At 50.7% G+C, this 16453-nt stretch overlaps 1 protein-coding gene across 2 annotated transcripts; it reads right to left on the bottom strand.

Annotated features, from left to right (window-relative positions):
• Positions 1 to 2012: 2012 nt before the first annotated feature.
• Positions 2013 to 14108, bottom strand: LOC149276697 (calpain-1 catalytic subunit-like). 2 transcript variants are annotated; one of them, XM_089503394.1, is made up of 21 exons: positions 13863 to 14108; positions 13587 to 13656; positions 13117 to 13235; positions 12660 to 12793; positions 12058 to 12226; positions 11750 to 11833; positions 8323 to 8408; positions 7973 to 8047; positions 7725 to 7885; positions 7478 to 7647; positions 7253 to 7270; positions 6816 to 7021; positions 6499 to 6538; positions 5955 to 6020; positions 5587 to 5644; positions 5353 to 5417; positions 4995 to 5063; positions 3237 to 3315; positions 3005 to 3121; positions 2567 to 2625; positions 2013 to 2039 (listed from the first exon to the last, which is right to left on the bottom strand). In XM_089503394.1, exons 1-21 carry the CDS (start codon positions 14106 to 14108, stop codon positions 2013 to 2015), a joined length of 2118 nt encoding a protein of 705 aa, XP_089359520.1. The 2 variants fall into 2 exon arrangements, with proteins under 2 accessions (XP_089359520.1, XP_089359521.1); XM_089503395.1 differs by having other exon boundaries at positions 6816 to 7027; positions 7259 to 7270.
• Between the last annotated feature and the right edge of the window lie 2345 nt (positions 14109 to 16453).

The raw sequence follows: 16453 nt of genomic DNA, 5'->3' as shown, positions 1-16453 counted from the left end.
CCTCTCCTCTCCATTAACTTTCAATGTTTGTTAAGGAATTATTTCAGTTTAAATAACTTGAAATCACCCAATTCCATTAACCCCTTGGGGGATGTGAAATGTTTTGGGGGGGTGAGTTTATCCCAGGGGTGCTACAGCAGCCCTGAGTCTGTAGCCACTAGAGGCGGATTGACAGTGGGGCATTTGAAGCATTTGTAATTTATGTAGTCATTGTACAGCGCTGGGGAACAAAAAGAAGAAAAACATCTATTACACCGTGCTCGCTACACCACAGGGAAGGGGGGCAGATAACGCAAGGTTGGGTACACTTGGGGTATTAGGGGGGATAAGGTTAGGGTGTTAAGGGGGGGGATAAGGTTGAGGGGGTTGGGATAAGGTTAGGCTGTTAGGGGCGGTAGGTGGGATAAGGTTAGGGTGTTGGGGGGGATAAGGTTAGGGGGGGTAAGGTTGGGGTATTAGGGCAGACAGAGCAGCGGGAATTGAAAGCGCAAGCTGCCTAAGCGGCGCCCTAATTGTCCATCACTGGACGTTAGTTATATAACAGGGGGCATTAAAAGGTCAGGAAGGTCAGGGCATTACGTTTTGGCGGGCTTGGTTAGCCAAATGCAGTTTCCGGTTGCCAGGCAGGTAGTTTAGATAGCGCAGCTGATTGGTTAATCTGCTGTGGTGCAGAGCGAACGTTCTGCGTGGCGGGAAAATGAGCGCAGCTGATTGGTGCGAGACGATTTTAAAATAAATAAGCAGAGCGCAAAGCGTTTAACTCTCCTCACGCGAAGTCTTCAGAGAGCGGTTACTGAGCGAGCCCCCCCCATTTGATAAATACGTTATATGTCGTAACTTTATAGGGTTAGAGGTCGCCTCGGTGTGGAGGTGGAAGAGGTTTTTTATTGGTTTTGGGTCTGCGGTTCCGTATTTATCAGTTTCGGGTCGGTCTGCGGTGCTGTATTTATCTGTTTCGGGTCGGTCTGCGGTGCTGTATTTATCGGTTTCGGGTCGGTCTGCGGTGCTGTATTTATCGGTTAAGGGTCGGTCTGCGGTTCCGTATTTATCGGTTTTGTGTTAATTTGTAGATGCGATGGACATTGTTTGGGTAGAAAACTTGGAGGGGCAACCGGCAGATCTTGGAGCGCCATCTAGTGTTCAAACAGAGGAGGCAAACCATCCTGCACCCATCACAACCCCCCCACACACACACACATCCTCTGTTTTACATAATAAACTTTATTTATAGTTTTTTTTAAATGACGTCCACATAATAAAAAAGAAGAAACGAACGTCGCGCAGAATCAGTCACCAAAATACCCACGTCCTTACCCCGTATAGTGGGGATGGCTCAGGGCCCCCCCAGTGATGGCGGAGAGCCGGGTGGACGTGGGGGGGTAACACCCCCAGTGAGCGTCTTTAAATGCTAAGCCCCCAATTCATGCGCAGTTACAGAGATGTCCAGAGGCTGCTTACCCCAGAACATTCTGAGATTGGGCAATGATCTCAGTGCTGCAGCAGTGAACGGGTTAAACGGTCTGCCCCCAATGGGGGTGAAAGTGACCCGGGTGTATCTGAGGAGAGGGGGCAGGCAGGCCCCCCCCCCCCTTACATTCAGGTTGATAGACGTAGCCCTTTTGGGCTAGGGGATCGCAGCCCCCGACGGAGACTCCGAGGGCAGTTACCCCAATTGCCCTGTGATATAAGCTATGGAGAGGGCAACGTATTCAGAGGGGCAGGTGTGTGTGGGGCTTCACTAAGGAGGAGGGGCAGGTATATGGGGCACCACTGAGCGGGAGGACAGTCGGGGCAGCAGCGATAGAAAGAGACTGCTGTGGCATTCAGGTCACATGCAGACGTATAGGGCCTGGCTGAGTGTGTGGAGTGCGTACGGAGGGGCTCCTGGGGGCAACAGAGCGGGAAACAACCCCAGTTTTGGGGGACATGTTCTGTCCCAGTGATTGAAACCCTATAGGATGAGGTTAGTGAGAGGAAGCAGGCATGGGGCGGCGGCACGGCAGGCGGTGCGATTATCCGCACATAGTCAGCGTCAACCACTGCAAGAGAAAAAAAATACATGGAGTCGATTAAAGCGTCAGCTCCTGGCGTTAGGATATGCAAATAAAACAAACTATAAGAAGCGTTTTCCACGCAGGACCTCCCACTCATGTGACCACAGACACCGCCCAACCATTTCACCTACATACCTGCCAAGTATCCCTGCGGTGTAAATATATTATAGAGGGGGGTATATGTGATGTATATGCAGTGTAAATATATTATAGAGGGGGGTATATGTGATGTATATGCAGTGTAAATATATTATAGAGGGGGTTATATGTGAGGTATATGCAGTGTAAATAGATTATAGAGGGGGGTATATGTGAGGTATATGCAGTGTAAATAGATTATAGAGGGGGGTATATGTGAGGTATATGCAGTGTAAATAGATTATAGAGGGGGGTATATGTGAGGTATATGCAGTGTAAATAGATTATAGAGGGGGTATATGTGAGGTATATGCAGTGTAAATAGATTATAGAGGGGGTATATGCAGTGTAAATAGATTATAGAGGGGGTATACCTCTCCAAGGTTCATCTCTGCAGAGCCGCTGCCATCCTGGTCGATGCCCTTGAAAAACCCTGTGAGGGGGAGACAAAGAGCTCAGGGGGGCAATAAAGGATGCATCTATGGGGGACGTGGGACATTTCTAAAATCCCCCCCCAGGACATGATACCTCTTAACCATTTACCAGCCTCACTGGACAGCAGAACGGACTGTATGTTATACATCATGTAGCAGGGGCCACACATTACAGCGCCGCATATACACGGCTACGGGGCGGGGGGGGGAGTAGTCGGCAGGGGTGTACGGGGGACACGTATAGAGCGGGGCCAGACCACTAATCCAGTAATATTCATTCACCCCAATTTAGGGGCTGCATACGGGGTGTAGGGGGCTGTGTCTTGGGGGTCCGCCCGGGGGGGGGGGGGGGGGGGGTGCAGTATATCAGGCACTCACTGAACATGGCCTCCAGCTTCACCAGGCAGCAGACAAAGTTATCGAAATCCACCCCGAGCTCGTTATCCGCGAAACGTGCCACCAGCACCTGCATCAGCTTATTATTCAGCCGGAAACCTGCAGCGTGAGAGCGAGAGTGAGACTCGAGTGAGCGAGTGCTCAATCCCAGTACAGGGAGACCAGGGCGAGTGCGCACTCAATCCCAGTACTCCATGTTAGTTCCGTGACTTACCAGCACTTTCCAGGGCGAGTCGCAGCTCGTAGGCGCTCATCGTTCCGGATTTATCCAGATCGTGCTGCCTGAAGATGGTCTGTAGTGCAGGAAGAGAGCGTAATGTGCAGAAACGCGTCGGGCACTGTCAGATATTTTATGATCGAAAACATGCATTCTATATATTCTGTATTTTACATGAACACAAAATGGAGTCAGAGCCATTTTATTTTACTTAATCATATAGTGATTATTTCTGTCTTTGTTCCTCTATAATTGAGAACAAAGAAGTATTCATGTATATAGATGCTTCAGTGTATATGATCCAATTAACGTTATCTTCCATGAGAAAGTTAAGGAGTAGACGCTGCATATCCTTAGGAATGTAAATTGGAATGGGGGATACGTCTTAAGACCCCCAAAACCTACCTACTACCTAGGAGGCAACGTCTGGAGATATGGGTGACTACAAAGGCCTGAGTTACTATCTAGGAGGTAACATCTAACGATAAAGTGACCATGGATGAATTCCAAACACATATGTAACGGTCTTAAATTATTTCTCAGACCAGAGCGTCTCTCGCAGGTAAATTAAGAAATTACAACGATGTAAATATGAGTAGAAGTCCTAATTATAATGGGTAAAACCCACCGTTATGATTGGATAATTCCTACCAAAAGGTGGAGGCTATGATAATGAGCCCTGTCTTTAAAAGCTTATGTCTTGAATAATTTAGAACGCACCCTGAAAGATACAAAGGACACCCTGACGGACTTATTCACCAAATTTACCTCAGAGAATTGGAATCTTAAGATCCTGGCACCATATTTCACTCTTAGAGTTACTTGGAGTCCTAACCTATATAATTTGTAGAAAGTTATATTCTTTCCCACTTAATTTCTTGACAATGAATCTGGATTAATTTCTACAAGGACCAGTTGGACAACAGCAACAAGTGGTGGTAAATATAATTGTTTTATTATTCTGAATAGAGGTGAATTTTGTCTTCTTCGTATAGAATTCCCTGTTTCCGGGAAATAATATATTGCATTATTGTATATGACGGCTTGTGAGACTGCAGCTTATAACCCGTGATAATAACAATAATGAAAAGGTATTTTTACCTATAGACGAAGTTTGACATTATTTGCATCTATCAGGAATGTCACTGAATACTCTTGGACATTATTAAATTATTTTAAATTGTCATATTAGTTAAACTAATATAATAGAGTTAGTGATCTTTTTATTACCGCCCTGATTATTATCAATTTTTGGTTGCTGAGTGGACTGGAAATTAATTGTGTGTTAGACTCATAAAATAACGATTCATATTGATAACTATCGATAATATACTGTATTTGAATTGATTTATTTTTTACATGTTTTAAGAATTTTGTGTTTTATATCATGCATTGTGTGACTCATATAGATATTTTATAACTTGTGTTTACAATAAATAATATTTTTATTGACTATCGCGATGATATATATCTAATTTGAATTATAATTTTCGGCGATCTGAAAGAATTTAGGATCGGAGATTAAATATAGGGTATCTCCTTAAATGAATATTGTGGATGCTGTCCTACAATATCTGGTAGCGTCGTTATTTTGTGTGTGACGAAATATTGGTTTTGCCTATTTTGTCTCATTAATATCCCTAACAGCACACAGAGGCATTCTATATGCAGAGGCGCGTCCGAGGCAGCAACAGTCTCATGCGCAGCCCTTTAATTTAATTGCACATTCAATGAAAAGCCCCAGGAGCCACTCACCAGCCAACTGCGAATCTTATTCCACAGGATCTGAAACTCCACCACCCCCAGTTTGCCGCTGCCATCTTTCTGTGAAGGGTTAATTAAGGATTTTACCTCGAGAACCTGCCCTCAGAGAAGCCTCCTGAGCGCTCGCCAAGAGAGGACTGAGGGTAGTGGGAGTTATAATCTCAGCTGCAGGACCTTCGTACTCGAAATTTTTCTGTGACCGAGGGAGAGATTCACTAAACCCAACTTTTACAGGTTCTTATATTGCGCATCCCCCCCCCGTGCAGGGACCACCTCCTCCATTGCCCCCCCCCACACGCAGGGACCACCTCCTCCATCAAACCCCCCGCTCAGCACCTGGGAAGGATACGTCCATGAGGTTCACCATCTGGCGGCAGGACTCCATGCTGAACCCGTCCGTCTTCAGGTCTTTGTCTGCAGGGTGAGAAGAGACGCGTCACGAAACAGACAGCCACGGGCGAGCCAACGGACTCGGAGGGTCCCAGAGATGCCGCGGCCAGCCGCCGGAGGGTCCCAGAGACGCGGTGGTACATGGCGGGACATATTCCCAGGAAGCCGCCGGCCCCCAGTGGCCCGTACTTACGTCTGCTCACCACTCTGTTCAGGATGTTCTTCAGCTCAAAGACGCTGATCTCCATATCCTGAAAAACACAGAGGCGATGAACGTCACCAAACCCGACTGCCCCCCCCCCGGGACCCACTGCCCCCCTACACACCAGGGGCCCCTGCCACGTATCTGAGAACACGCTGCCAGTGATGAGACTATTCCCTCGTATTCATCAAAGCAGGGATATTTTACACTAAATAAAACATTTAACCCTTTAGAATCTCGGGGTTTGTTCACTTGGCCCCAGAAGGAAGGTTAATGTATTTTCGCGGGGGGGGGGGGGGGGGGGGTTGTTAGGTTCTGCCCCCCGCTGGGTTCTAGCAGACCGCGGATCCAGAACTCACGTCTCCGGCCAGCTGCTGGAACATGTTCTTGAAGGAATCTTCTACGTCGTCTTCCGTCAGATGCTCCTGATAAATGAAAGACACGCGGCAGTTATCGTGGCCCCGGCGGACAATCAGAAAGGCTCTGGAGCCGAGTATGTGGAGGGGGGCCCGGAGGAGCTTATTGCCCCACGCGTGGTCCTAACACCCCCCGCCCGCCATTACACTACAAAGCAATTCAAATGAATAGTTAGACCGGAAGATAAGCTTTATTTAAATGTCTCAAAAGTTGATGGGGGGGGGCGGGTTAACTAGTTAACTAGCCCCCCCCCGGCTAGATAAAGGCTCTATGACATCACCGCACCACGACAACAAACCAGTAAACTGGGGCAACTGGGTAAAATCCACCAATGACTGATGCTGTAATTGCCCTTGCGAGGATCGCCCGGCTGTGGGCATCACAGGGCAGTAAAGGGATTATTTTCCCCCAGGGTGCAGAGTAGTGGACGCCTGCACCGGCCACCAGGCACAGACTAACGTATCCCCGTTATATTGTGTGTCTTACTTCCTCGGGCAGGTCTGCCGACACCTCTTCGTCCAGCTCCCTGGAAACAAAAGACATGGGTGAGAGTTTTTCCTCCCCGCCTGCCCAGAGACATGCGGCACGAGGCCGGTCACCCAGTCCCAGCAGACGTCGGGTTACTGAACATTACTGGCATGACACCGGGTGGAGCGAGGGCCGGATTTATAGCGCCATCACATTCCGCAATGACACGCCCCCACATAATGACACACCCACTGCGGAATGACACCACCCCCTGCTTTGGGGTAATTTAAAAAAGGACAATTGCCCTGTTTTGGGGCTGAACGCCCGGCACTCACTGGATGTCCGAGTGTTTCTCCGTGAAGATCCGCAGCACGAAGTCTCCCTCCTTGTGGGGCTCGAACGTGGACGGGACGATGATGTACTCCCCTGGCGGGAGTTGGATCTGGTTGCTGACCTCGCGCAAGTTGATGAAGGTTTCCGAGCGGGCGCAGGACTGATGCCGCAGGAAGAAATCCTTCTTCAGGTGGACGTTCTGGCAGCCCTTAAACTGTAAAGAGGGAACATTAGTGCCTCTTACCCCAATCCCCCCCCCCCCACCCGGATGGGGTACACTGTGTGCAAAGTGCCCCAAATGATGCCCCGGCCACAGTTAGGGGCCCCATGCTGCCAAATGACCCCAACAGTCTGTTATTTGGGGCCATTGCGCCGTTTAGGTAATAATGGAAAGTTATGGCGTGCGATGGGGGGGCGTCTCGCGCATGTCCGGCTCCACACGTACCTCGTCCGGGACCTGCAAAGAACGGAGAAAGAAATTACCACCGCCAGCTCCCAATATACAGGGTTATTGCCTCCCCCCCCCAAGACGGGGAGGGTACTGGACCAGCACACCGCAGGGCAATTCCACCAGCGTGGCCCCTGTCTGAACACCACAAAGCACTCTGAAGACACCGACGACCCCGCGTGGCTTCTATTTAAATGGCCCCTCCCCCAGATTTACCTCGTAGACGGCGAAGCCAATCGTATGCATGTCTCCGCCCACCCGCCGCTGCTGCCGCCGGTTCTTCTGCATTAGGGCCACCAGGAAGCTGCAGGCCAACTCGTTATCCGCCGGGTCGTCGTCCTCCTCCAGTAACGTCACCTTAAACTGAGGGTTGATCCAGAAGGTGGCTGCGGAGACACGGCGCGGGGTTAGCGCTGGATTTGGGACCCCGATCGCCCGCAGACTGAAAGCGCCCCAATCTCACCCGGGTTGTTCCTGCAGCCCCCGGCCGTGCTGCCCCTCCGCCACGTGCCGTCGTAGAGGGTGGTGTGCCACTTGCCGAGGCCGTCTTGGTCGAGCGCGTCGGGGGTGAGATTACAGATTTCCAGCCGGGAGAACTGACGCAGGAACTCCTGGAACGACATCCTGGAAGAGAGAGGGAAAACCAGGACGTCCGGAGGGGCCAAGACGGACAGATGGCGACACATACAATACTTCGAAACGCCGCCTCACCAGAACTCCCCGTCCTCCATCTTCAGACGCAGGTCCTCCTGTTCCGAGGGGTCCACCTCGTTCCACTCAGAAGAGCTGAGAAGAGCCGAGAACGACAGTCAGCGTTAACATACGACACGGACCCTCCGAATGCTTCGCTGCGGCCACTATTTGGTAAACTGGGGGCGTGTCCTCCCACCGGTGAGATCTGCAGGGTCCCTGACCCCCCTAATCCCAGTTCTACAATGTCAGCTCGTACCCCTCCCACAAGGATCGTGCCCCAGTCCCTCCCACGAGGATCGTGTCCCAGCCCCTCCCACGAGTATAATGTTAACATGCCGACCCCCGTGTTGCCCTCTTTATTGACGTACTTATCGCTCCACGCTCCTGTCCACTCCACTTGTCCCCAGGGGTTCCGGATACGGATCAGTTTCTCCAATTGGCCCCTGTAATTTACCTGGCAGGTGAGGGGTTAACAATATTAGGAAAAAAAAATAAACACAACATCCGCATTCATCTGCCCAACAAGGGGCCAACAACACCCAGCCACGTCCCCTGCCACGTGCGCATCCACCGGGAGCTCTCGTTCTGGTTTTAACGTATTTTTAACCCCTTCATGACAACGGCTGATTTTATTTAGTTTTCACATTTCTGTCATTTTCTTCTTTCCCGTTTACTGAAGCCACGCAAGTTATATTTCAGCACAGGAAGGGCTTTCTTTCGATGACATTGTTCTGATTGTATCATATTACTTACTATAAAAAAGTATAAAATATGGTGAAAAATTTAGAAAAAAATGACTTTCTAACTTTTAGTTGAAAAATCTTTTACTCATCTATAAAAACTAATGAAAAAAACCTGCTAAATAGATTCTACTATTCGTCCCGAGTTTAGAAATACCCAATGTTTTTATATTTTTTTTGCTTTTTGGGGCAATAAGTACAGGTAGCGCTTTGCTAAACCATTTTTTTCCCCAAATCTGGTCATTCTGCCCCATGTGCTATTTTGGGTGTCTGTCTTTTTTTTTTTTTAAATGTATTTTACTAATCACACTGATTAGAAAGCTGGGCTCCATTGACTTGCATGGTTGCACACAGTACCTGTATTCAACCTGCAAGTGGAGCCAGAGTTCTCTAGAGGGTCTGGCCGCCGCCATCTTGCGATTGGCGAAATCCCTCGCAGTGGTGGTTGTGAGTGAGCGCTCTCCGGAGCGGTCACAGCCCGTCCTGGGGTGAGTGTTTGGTGTCGTTGATCGCCTCCTAAACACTTTGAAAACGGGCGTCCGCCGGCATACAGCGCATGGCGGAGGTTGATGCCCCGGGGAGGGGCCAGACACGCCCCCAGGTGCCGATCGCGGTGTTGCTGAAGGTTATTACAGCAACGCCGTTTGGGTGCAGAAGGCGAATGTAGTTTAACCCCTTCGAGACAAAGGCTGATTTTACTTTTTGTACCCTTTGTGACAATGGCCGTTTTAACATTTCTGCGCTGCTTGTGTTTAGCTGTAATTTTCTTCTTTCCCGTTTACTGAACCCACACACATTAGATATTGTTTTTTTCAGGACAAGAAGGGCTTTCTTTAGATGACATTGTTTTGATTGTATCATATTATTTACTATTAAAAAAATTATAAAATATGGTGAAAAATTTAGAAAAAAATGACTGTTTCTAACTTTTAGTTGAAAAATCTTTTACTCATCTATAAAAGGTAATGAAAAAACCTGCTAAATAGATTCTACTATTTGTCCTGAGTTTAGAAATACCCAATGTTTTTATGTTTTTTTGCTTTTTTCTACCCATTATGGGGCAATAAGTACAGGTAGCGTTTTGCTATTTCAAAGCCATTTTTTCCAAATCTGGTAATTCTTCCCCCCATGTGCCATTTCGGGTATCTTTGAACCCGGCCAATGCAATTTACCCCATCAAGTCATATATTTTTGAAAACTAGACAGCCCAGGGTATTCCAAATGCTAGTATTTTAACTCTTTCCATGCACCATATCTACCACCAGTCTTTGTCAAACTTTGTGGTAGTCATTTTTTTGCATTTGGTTTTCCACACACATTTTAATTCAGGTATGAATTAAAATGTTCTCGTATATGTCACTATCACAAAACACCCCAATATGTGTTCAGCAACATCTCCTGAGTACAGCGATACCTCACATGAATGATTTTGCCTGGCTGTTTTGGGGCAAAAGGGCCACATTTGGGGCATGCGCATTTTTCAATGTTGAACTTTGGCATTTGGGATCCACTGCCCATGCCCTATTTGGTACATCTTTGAGCCGGGCCATTTCAGTGTGCCCAACAAAACCATATATTTTTCAAAACTAGACACCACAGGGTATTTTAAATGCTGGTATTTTAACTCTTTGCATGCACATATTTTACCACCAGCATTTTTTCAAAGTTTGCAGTAATATTTTTGTGTGTGTATTTTTCCCACACACACCTACTTTATGTATGAATTTACAGCTCCTGGTATATGCCGCTGTCACACGACACCCCATAATGTGTTCAGCAACATCTCCTGAGCGCAGTGATACCCCACATGCATGGGTTTGTCATTTTTGGGGGGAACTAAAAGGCCACATTTGGTACGTGTGCATTTTTCTAATTGGAAATTAGATGTGTGGCCATCCTTCCCCCCGTGTTAATTGGGACGTTGTTGAACCTGGCCAATTCAATTTACCCCATCAAATCATACATTTTTTAAAAGTAGACACCCCACGGGCATTTAATATGCCAGTATTTTAACTCTTTCCATGCGAGAATTGTTTTAAGCTAATATGCTAATTTTAGGACTTGCTCACAAAAATATATTTTTTATATATATATATATATTTTTTTATTATTTTTTTTAAAAAAAAATTTAACATTTTTTTTCAACTTGGAGGTTCCCCTGATAGTGACATCAGTGGGAAATGATTTTTACATTTTACTGTTTTTTTACTATTTTTTTCTAATTATTATTAATTTTATTTTATTTTTTAATTTATTTTTACTAATCACACTGTGATTAGAAAGCTGGGCTCCATTGACTTGCATGGTGAATGCAGTACCTGTATTCAACCTGCAAGTGGAGCCAAAGTTCTCTAGATGGTCTGGACCATCTAGCGAACTTTTAAAATTTGTGGTTCCTGTTACAGGACGGCGGCCATCTTCCTTGATGGCGAAGATTGCCGGCAGCTGCGGCTGTGACCGCTCTCCGGAGCGGTCACAGCCCATCAAAAGGTTAGTGTTTGGTGTCGCTGGATGCCTCCTGATCGAGGCATTCCAGCGACACCATTTAAGTTTAGGAGGCGATCGTCGATCGCCTCCTAAACGCTTTTAAAACGGGCGTCCGCCGCCATACAAAGTATGGCGGATGTTGACGCCCCGTGGAGGGGCCAGAGATGGCCCCTTCGTGCCGATCGCGGCGTTGCTGAATGCCTCGAGGTCGAGGCATTCAGCAACGCTTTTTGGGTGCAGAAAGCGATAGTAGATCGCTTTCTGCACCCGTTTAAAGACGTGCCGGTCCTGGCACGTCAATTGTCGTAAAGCACATGCTTTTCCGTGCCGTGCCAGGACCGGCAATTGTCATTAAGGGGTTAAAGTCCTGGCACGTCAATTGTCGTTAACCCTTCGTTTTCGGGTGACGTGCCAGGGCCGTCAATTGTCATTAAGGGGTTAAAGCAATTTCCTAAATTTTAACACAACCTGATAAAGAATATCTTTCCCAGCATGTTCAGTGAGCAGGGCCACGGGCCACGGGAACCCACAGGCCACAGTGCATCAGACACAGGGACACGATACCCACCTCTTTGAGAGCAGTGACAGAGTACGCGTGGCCCTTCACAAGCTTCTTGAATGTGACGGCCTCCATGTCATGAGCGCTCGTGATCTGAGGACGAGGGAGAGAGACGTGGCAGCCACAAAAAAAGGGGTGAAGAGGGCGGATGGAGAAAGGGGAGAGGAGGAGAGACAAGAATCACAAGAAGAGGGAGAGAGAGGGCACCAAAAGGAGAGTGGGATCCACAAATATTGCCCTGCTTTACACCCACCTCTCAAACCGTGGCCAGCCAAGATGGCATTAACCCATTCACCGCCTACGCGAGCTGTACTCACGTCGATAGAGCACCCCAGCAGAGACCCTCGCTCCAGCGCCCGGCGGATGATCCTGTCCAGGTCACGGGGGGCTTTCCGTAATTCGTACATCTCGGCCACTCCGCCAGTGAAGTCCTCGAAGCCCTCCGTGGTACTGCCACCCGACAGAGCCTCGTAGGAGCCATTCAGCCTGAGTGTGAGAGACGTGAGGAAGAGAGGAGCGAGCACGGTTTATTGCTCTAGGGTGCCGTGGATACAGCTCTGCGTGGGCTGGACGCCACGTCACGTAAACTCTCCCCACCATCTAATTTATGGACATGGGGCCCAACGCCCGACACGTATACAAAGTCACTAACCGGCCGCTAAAAAAATAAAAAGTCTGCCCCCCCCCCGGCCTCCAAAATATCCAAAGTAAATATATTTACCCCAACAGGTAAGCGGCGCCGGGGACCCCACCACGTGAAACCCACTGCTCACAAACTCCGTGCCACGGTTTCACCTGTAAGGTACCCCGCTGACACTGCTTGTGGCGCCAAATTTAAAGAAAAGACCAAATGTAACCCCTCTGTGACCCAGAGTTGCCCCCCCCCCCGATTATCGCCCTTCACTCGGACGGCACTCACTTGGCATACGCCTTCTCCAGCAGCGCACTCCAGAACTCCGTGCACTCAGCCGAGTGAACGAACACCAGCTCCCCGTCCTTAACCGGCAGACGGTCATCCACGACCACGTCCACCCACTCCCCAAACTGCCAGATCTGTGGGCAGGAGTCAGAGGGTCAGCGGGCAGAAGGGAGCGTTCAGGGCCACGGGTCAGCGCTCAGTGATTCAGGTGCATGTACCCAGAAACAGCCCCCCCGTGGCAGTTGCACGTACCCAGAAACAGCCCCCCCCGTGGAAGGCGCGCGTACCCAGAAACAGCCCCCCAGTGGCAGGCGCGCGCACCCAGAAACAGCCCCCCAGTGGCAGGCGCGCGCACCCAGAAACAGCCCCCCAGTGGCAGGCGCGCGCACCCAGAAACAGCCCCCCAGTGGCAGGCGCGCGCACCCAGAAACAGCCCCCCAGTGGCAGGCGCACGTACCTGGAAATGGAAGATGCCGGCGTAGTCGTCCTGGAAGCCCTGGCCGTGGGGTACCACGCGGTGTAAAAGCTCCTCGTTCAGAGTGAGAGAGCCGATGGCAGCCAGGAGCCAGCAGTCGCCTGCGCAGACACGGAACGGACACGAACATACAGTGTAAATGCGTACGTGACACATGTAGAGCAATCCACCAGCGCACGCACGGGGGGTCTGACACACACGGCAGACACGTATGTTCCCGTGACACGGTGCTGTCATTGTAGCGATTGCACGTTAAGGACACAGCAGGCTTTTCCTTCCCGTGGGCTCCGTGTGCACAGGGAGAAAAGGCGGTCTGGTCTGTCCTGTCACCGATAGGCAATCCACCGGGGGCCGACCGAGGGTTGGGGTGACCCGTGACAGCAGCTTGTGAGGGAGTCAGCGTGGTTGAAGACCACGGCTCAGGTGCCCCGTGGCACGCTGGAGGAACTCACCCAGTGCCCCCTGACAGATGTCCGTCCTGGTCGCTCCACCAACGATGAACTGTGGGTCGTCCACGATTTCCTTTAAAAAGAGAAGACAGATTGAGACGAGCGGAGCCCAGCACACGCGTGTACCCCTGTAACCTGTCCACGTGCCACACCACCACCCTGTTACCCCAGGGCACGGTAATATCCGAGTCCCCGAAACCCGCACTGTGTTGAGCCAAGGAGACACTTCCTGCCTGAGCCACGGAACAAAGACGAGGTTTGCCACGTTTGCACACTCACCGACGGGCGCTTCCACGTCACGCCACGGACTTTGCTGGAGCCGGGGCCGAGCTCCTTGAAGCCCAGCGTGGGGGTTGCGGCCGGGAACTGGGGGTCTTCGAACAGAGTCCCGCTCTCCACACACTGCTGCTTCAGGCTCTCGAAGTCCTGGCCCAGGTATTTCACGGCACAATCGTGGGACCCCACGCCGGCCGCCTTCAGCCGATCGATCCTCAGCTTGGACGCGATGCCCCCGAACGGCGTCATACTCGCTGCACAGGGGTAAATATCAGAGGGTAAGAGGGGAGGATGCCAAAACCACTGCACAGCCACGCAATGTGCCACCGAGAAACTGCCCCGACAAACCTGTGCCACGCATACGCCGGACCGGCGCCAATCCACGTGTACTCCTCACCAGCCAAGACAAAAGACTTTCACCGCAGCTAAAGATCAGCGAGGAGCCGGATTTTACCCCCAGAACCATCCTCTCCGTGGCCGAGTCTGTTTGCGCCACGTGCATCGGAACATACATGATGCATGTTGCGTGACGTGGACTGTGCGACTCGATACATTTTTATTACATTCCAGCCTCACCTCCGCCCCCCCAAATACCCCCATCTGACACCCCATGTACACGGATCATACGTGTACATGCCACCAATGCCATACGTCACGGGACACCCACACAGCATACACCCCACCGGGCGAGACGGTCCTACCTAATGTAACCTGTGTGGCCCAAAGGGGGGGCCCTCCGCGGCCCACCCATCTGCTTGGAGGAGCCCCCGGGGACACATCGTGATCCACGGAGCCGAGAACAGGGAAATGTGGGCAGCGGGACCTGGAGCCGTGTCCTCTCCTGCCAGGAACATGTGACCGTACTCCCTGGGACTAACAGTACAACTCCCAGCATGCTCAGCCCGGCCTCTACTACTCCCCGACTCACGGAGCACAACTCCCAGCATGCTCAGCCCGGCCTCTACTACTCCCCGACTCACGGAGCACAACTCCCAGAATCGTCAGCCAGCCAATGACACTCCACACAACTCCCAGAATCCTCAGCCAGCTGCCTGCATTATTACCGGTCCGAAAACATTCCTTTGTACGGCGCTTCGCACCGGGCTGCGATTGGTGGCTCGTGGGAACGTGGCAGTGTTTGTAGTCTCTCCTCCCCGACCCGCGGGTATCCATCCCACTCAGCAACTCTCATCACTCGGCCGCGGGGTACAGAGATGGGGCGTCAAGGGGGCAGATTCTGGGGTCGCACCTTAACGTTCTGCGTTATACACCCGGTGACCCGCCGGGCCACGGCCACCCCGGAACTGAGTGTTTGCCCCACAAAAAAAACCGCGCAGGCCCTCCTCTGTCAGAGAGATTCTGCCCCGGGGTATCAGTGGGGTACGATTGGAGGCTGGGGGTATCTGGCTGGGATTTCCACCCCTTTGCGTGGATGCTGGGGCAGTTCCCAGTGGTTTGTGGCATTAAGTGCCGCGTTTCGCTTCGTGGTTTTCTGGGCGCCTTTAAATATTATTTCAAGCTGATTAAATATTAGTTTTTCACAGGCTGATCCGCCACCCAGCGCTGGAATCACCCCCCCCCACCCCCCCATAACTCAAACATTCGTGGCCGACTCGGTCTGCGGCGAACGCTTGGGAATTCCACAGGAAGCCCCGTCGCTGGACCAAAAACGACTGCAGTTTTTCTGAAATAATCCTGCAGTGTTTTGGACGCTGCACGCTTACTGCACGCTTACTGCACGCTTACTGCACGCTTACTGCACGCAGAAAAGTATTTCCCCGCAGGAAGCTCTGTGCCCGGGGCAGATGGGGGCAGCTAGTAACACGTAAGGGGCATTTAACACCCAATCCGGCGGCCCGGAGCTATGAATAGAATAATTACCCAGAATCCTCCAGCAGCCTCGGCCGGGGGGGGGGGGTCGGTGAGTCAGCGCGGCTTCGTCCAGCGGCTGCCTAAAAAGGGCCGAGTATATTTACCCCGTCCCTGCCAGCACACGGGAAGCCCTGTACGGCTCCTCACAGGGGCCACAGAAGAGATTCCACATTATATCTAATGAGTGAACCCCCCCACATATTAACCCCTTATTACCCCAACCCACAGGCCCTATCACAGGCACCTGCTGACGATGGCAGCCAAATGCCTCCGATAACGGTCGTCACGGAAACCGTGACTGGCCGGAGGATAAAGATATTCTGAATGGAATCACCTGTATTCAAGCAGGGATTCCAGCCGTGATAAAGCAGGGAGAATCAGACATCAATAAATCAGAGGAAACAATGTGTCCCCGAGAATCTGCCCCATTCACCCCGAAACTTGGGTAAAAACCCTGAGAATCTGCCCCTTCACCCCGAGGCTGGGGTAAAAACCCTAAGAATCTGCCCCTTCACCCCGAGACTGGGGTAAAAACCCTGAGAATCTACCCCTTCACCCCGAGAAATACGTTATCCGGTGGGTTTGAGTCTCGTTATTCAGGTTTTCTTACATTCCTGTTACGTTTCAGACCCGCCAACCATCTCAAATTTCAAGGGGCAGTCTCTAATTTCTGTCCCAATCACAGATTACTGGTCATGGCCGTATCGAGGCTTTAAGGGGAT

This window comes from Sceloporus occidentalis, unplaced genomic scaffold (assembly GCF_023333645.1).
Source record: "Sceloporus occidentalis isolate IW3139 unplaced genomic scaffold, rSceOcc1.0.p SCAF_231, whole genome shotgun sequence".
In the NCBI taxonomy this organism is placed as follows: Eukaryota; Metazoa; Chordata; class Lepidosauria; order Squamata; family Phrynosomatidae; genus Sceloporus; species Sceloporus occidentalis.
The sequence above is the reverse complement of the archived record's forward strand: the minus strand, read 5'-3'. Positions and strand labels throughout refer to the sequence as shown.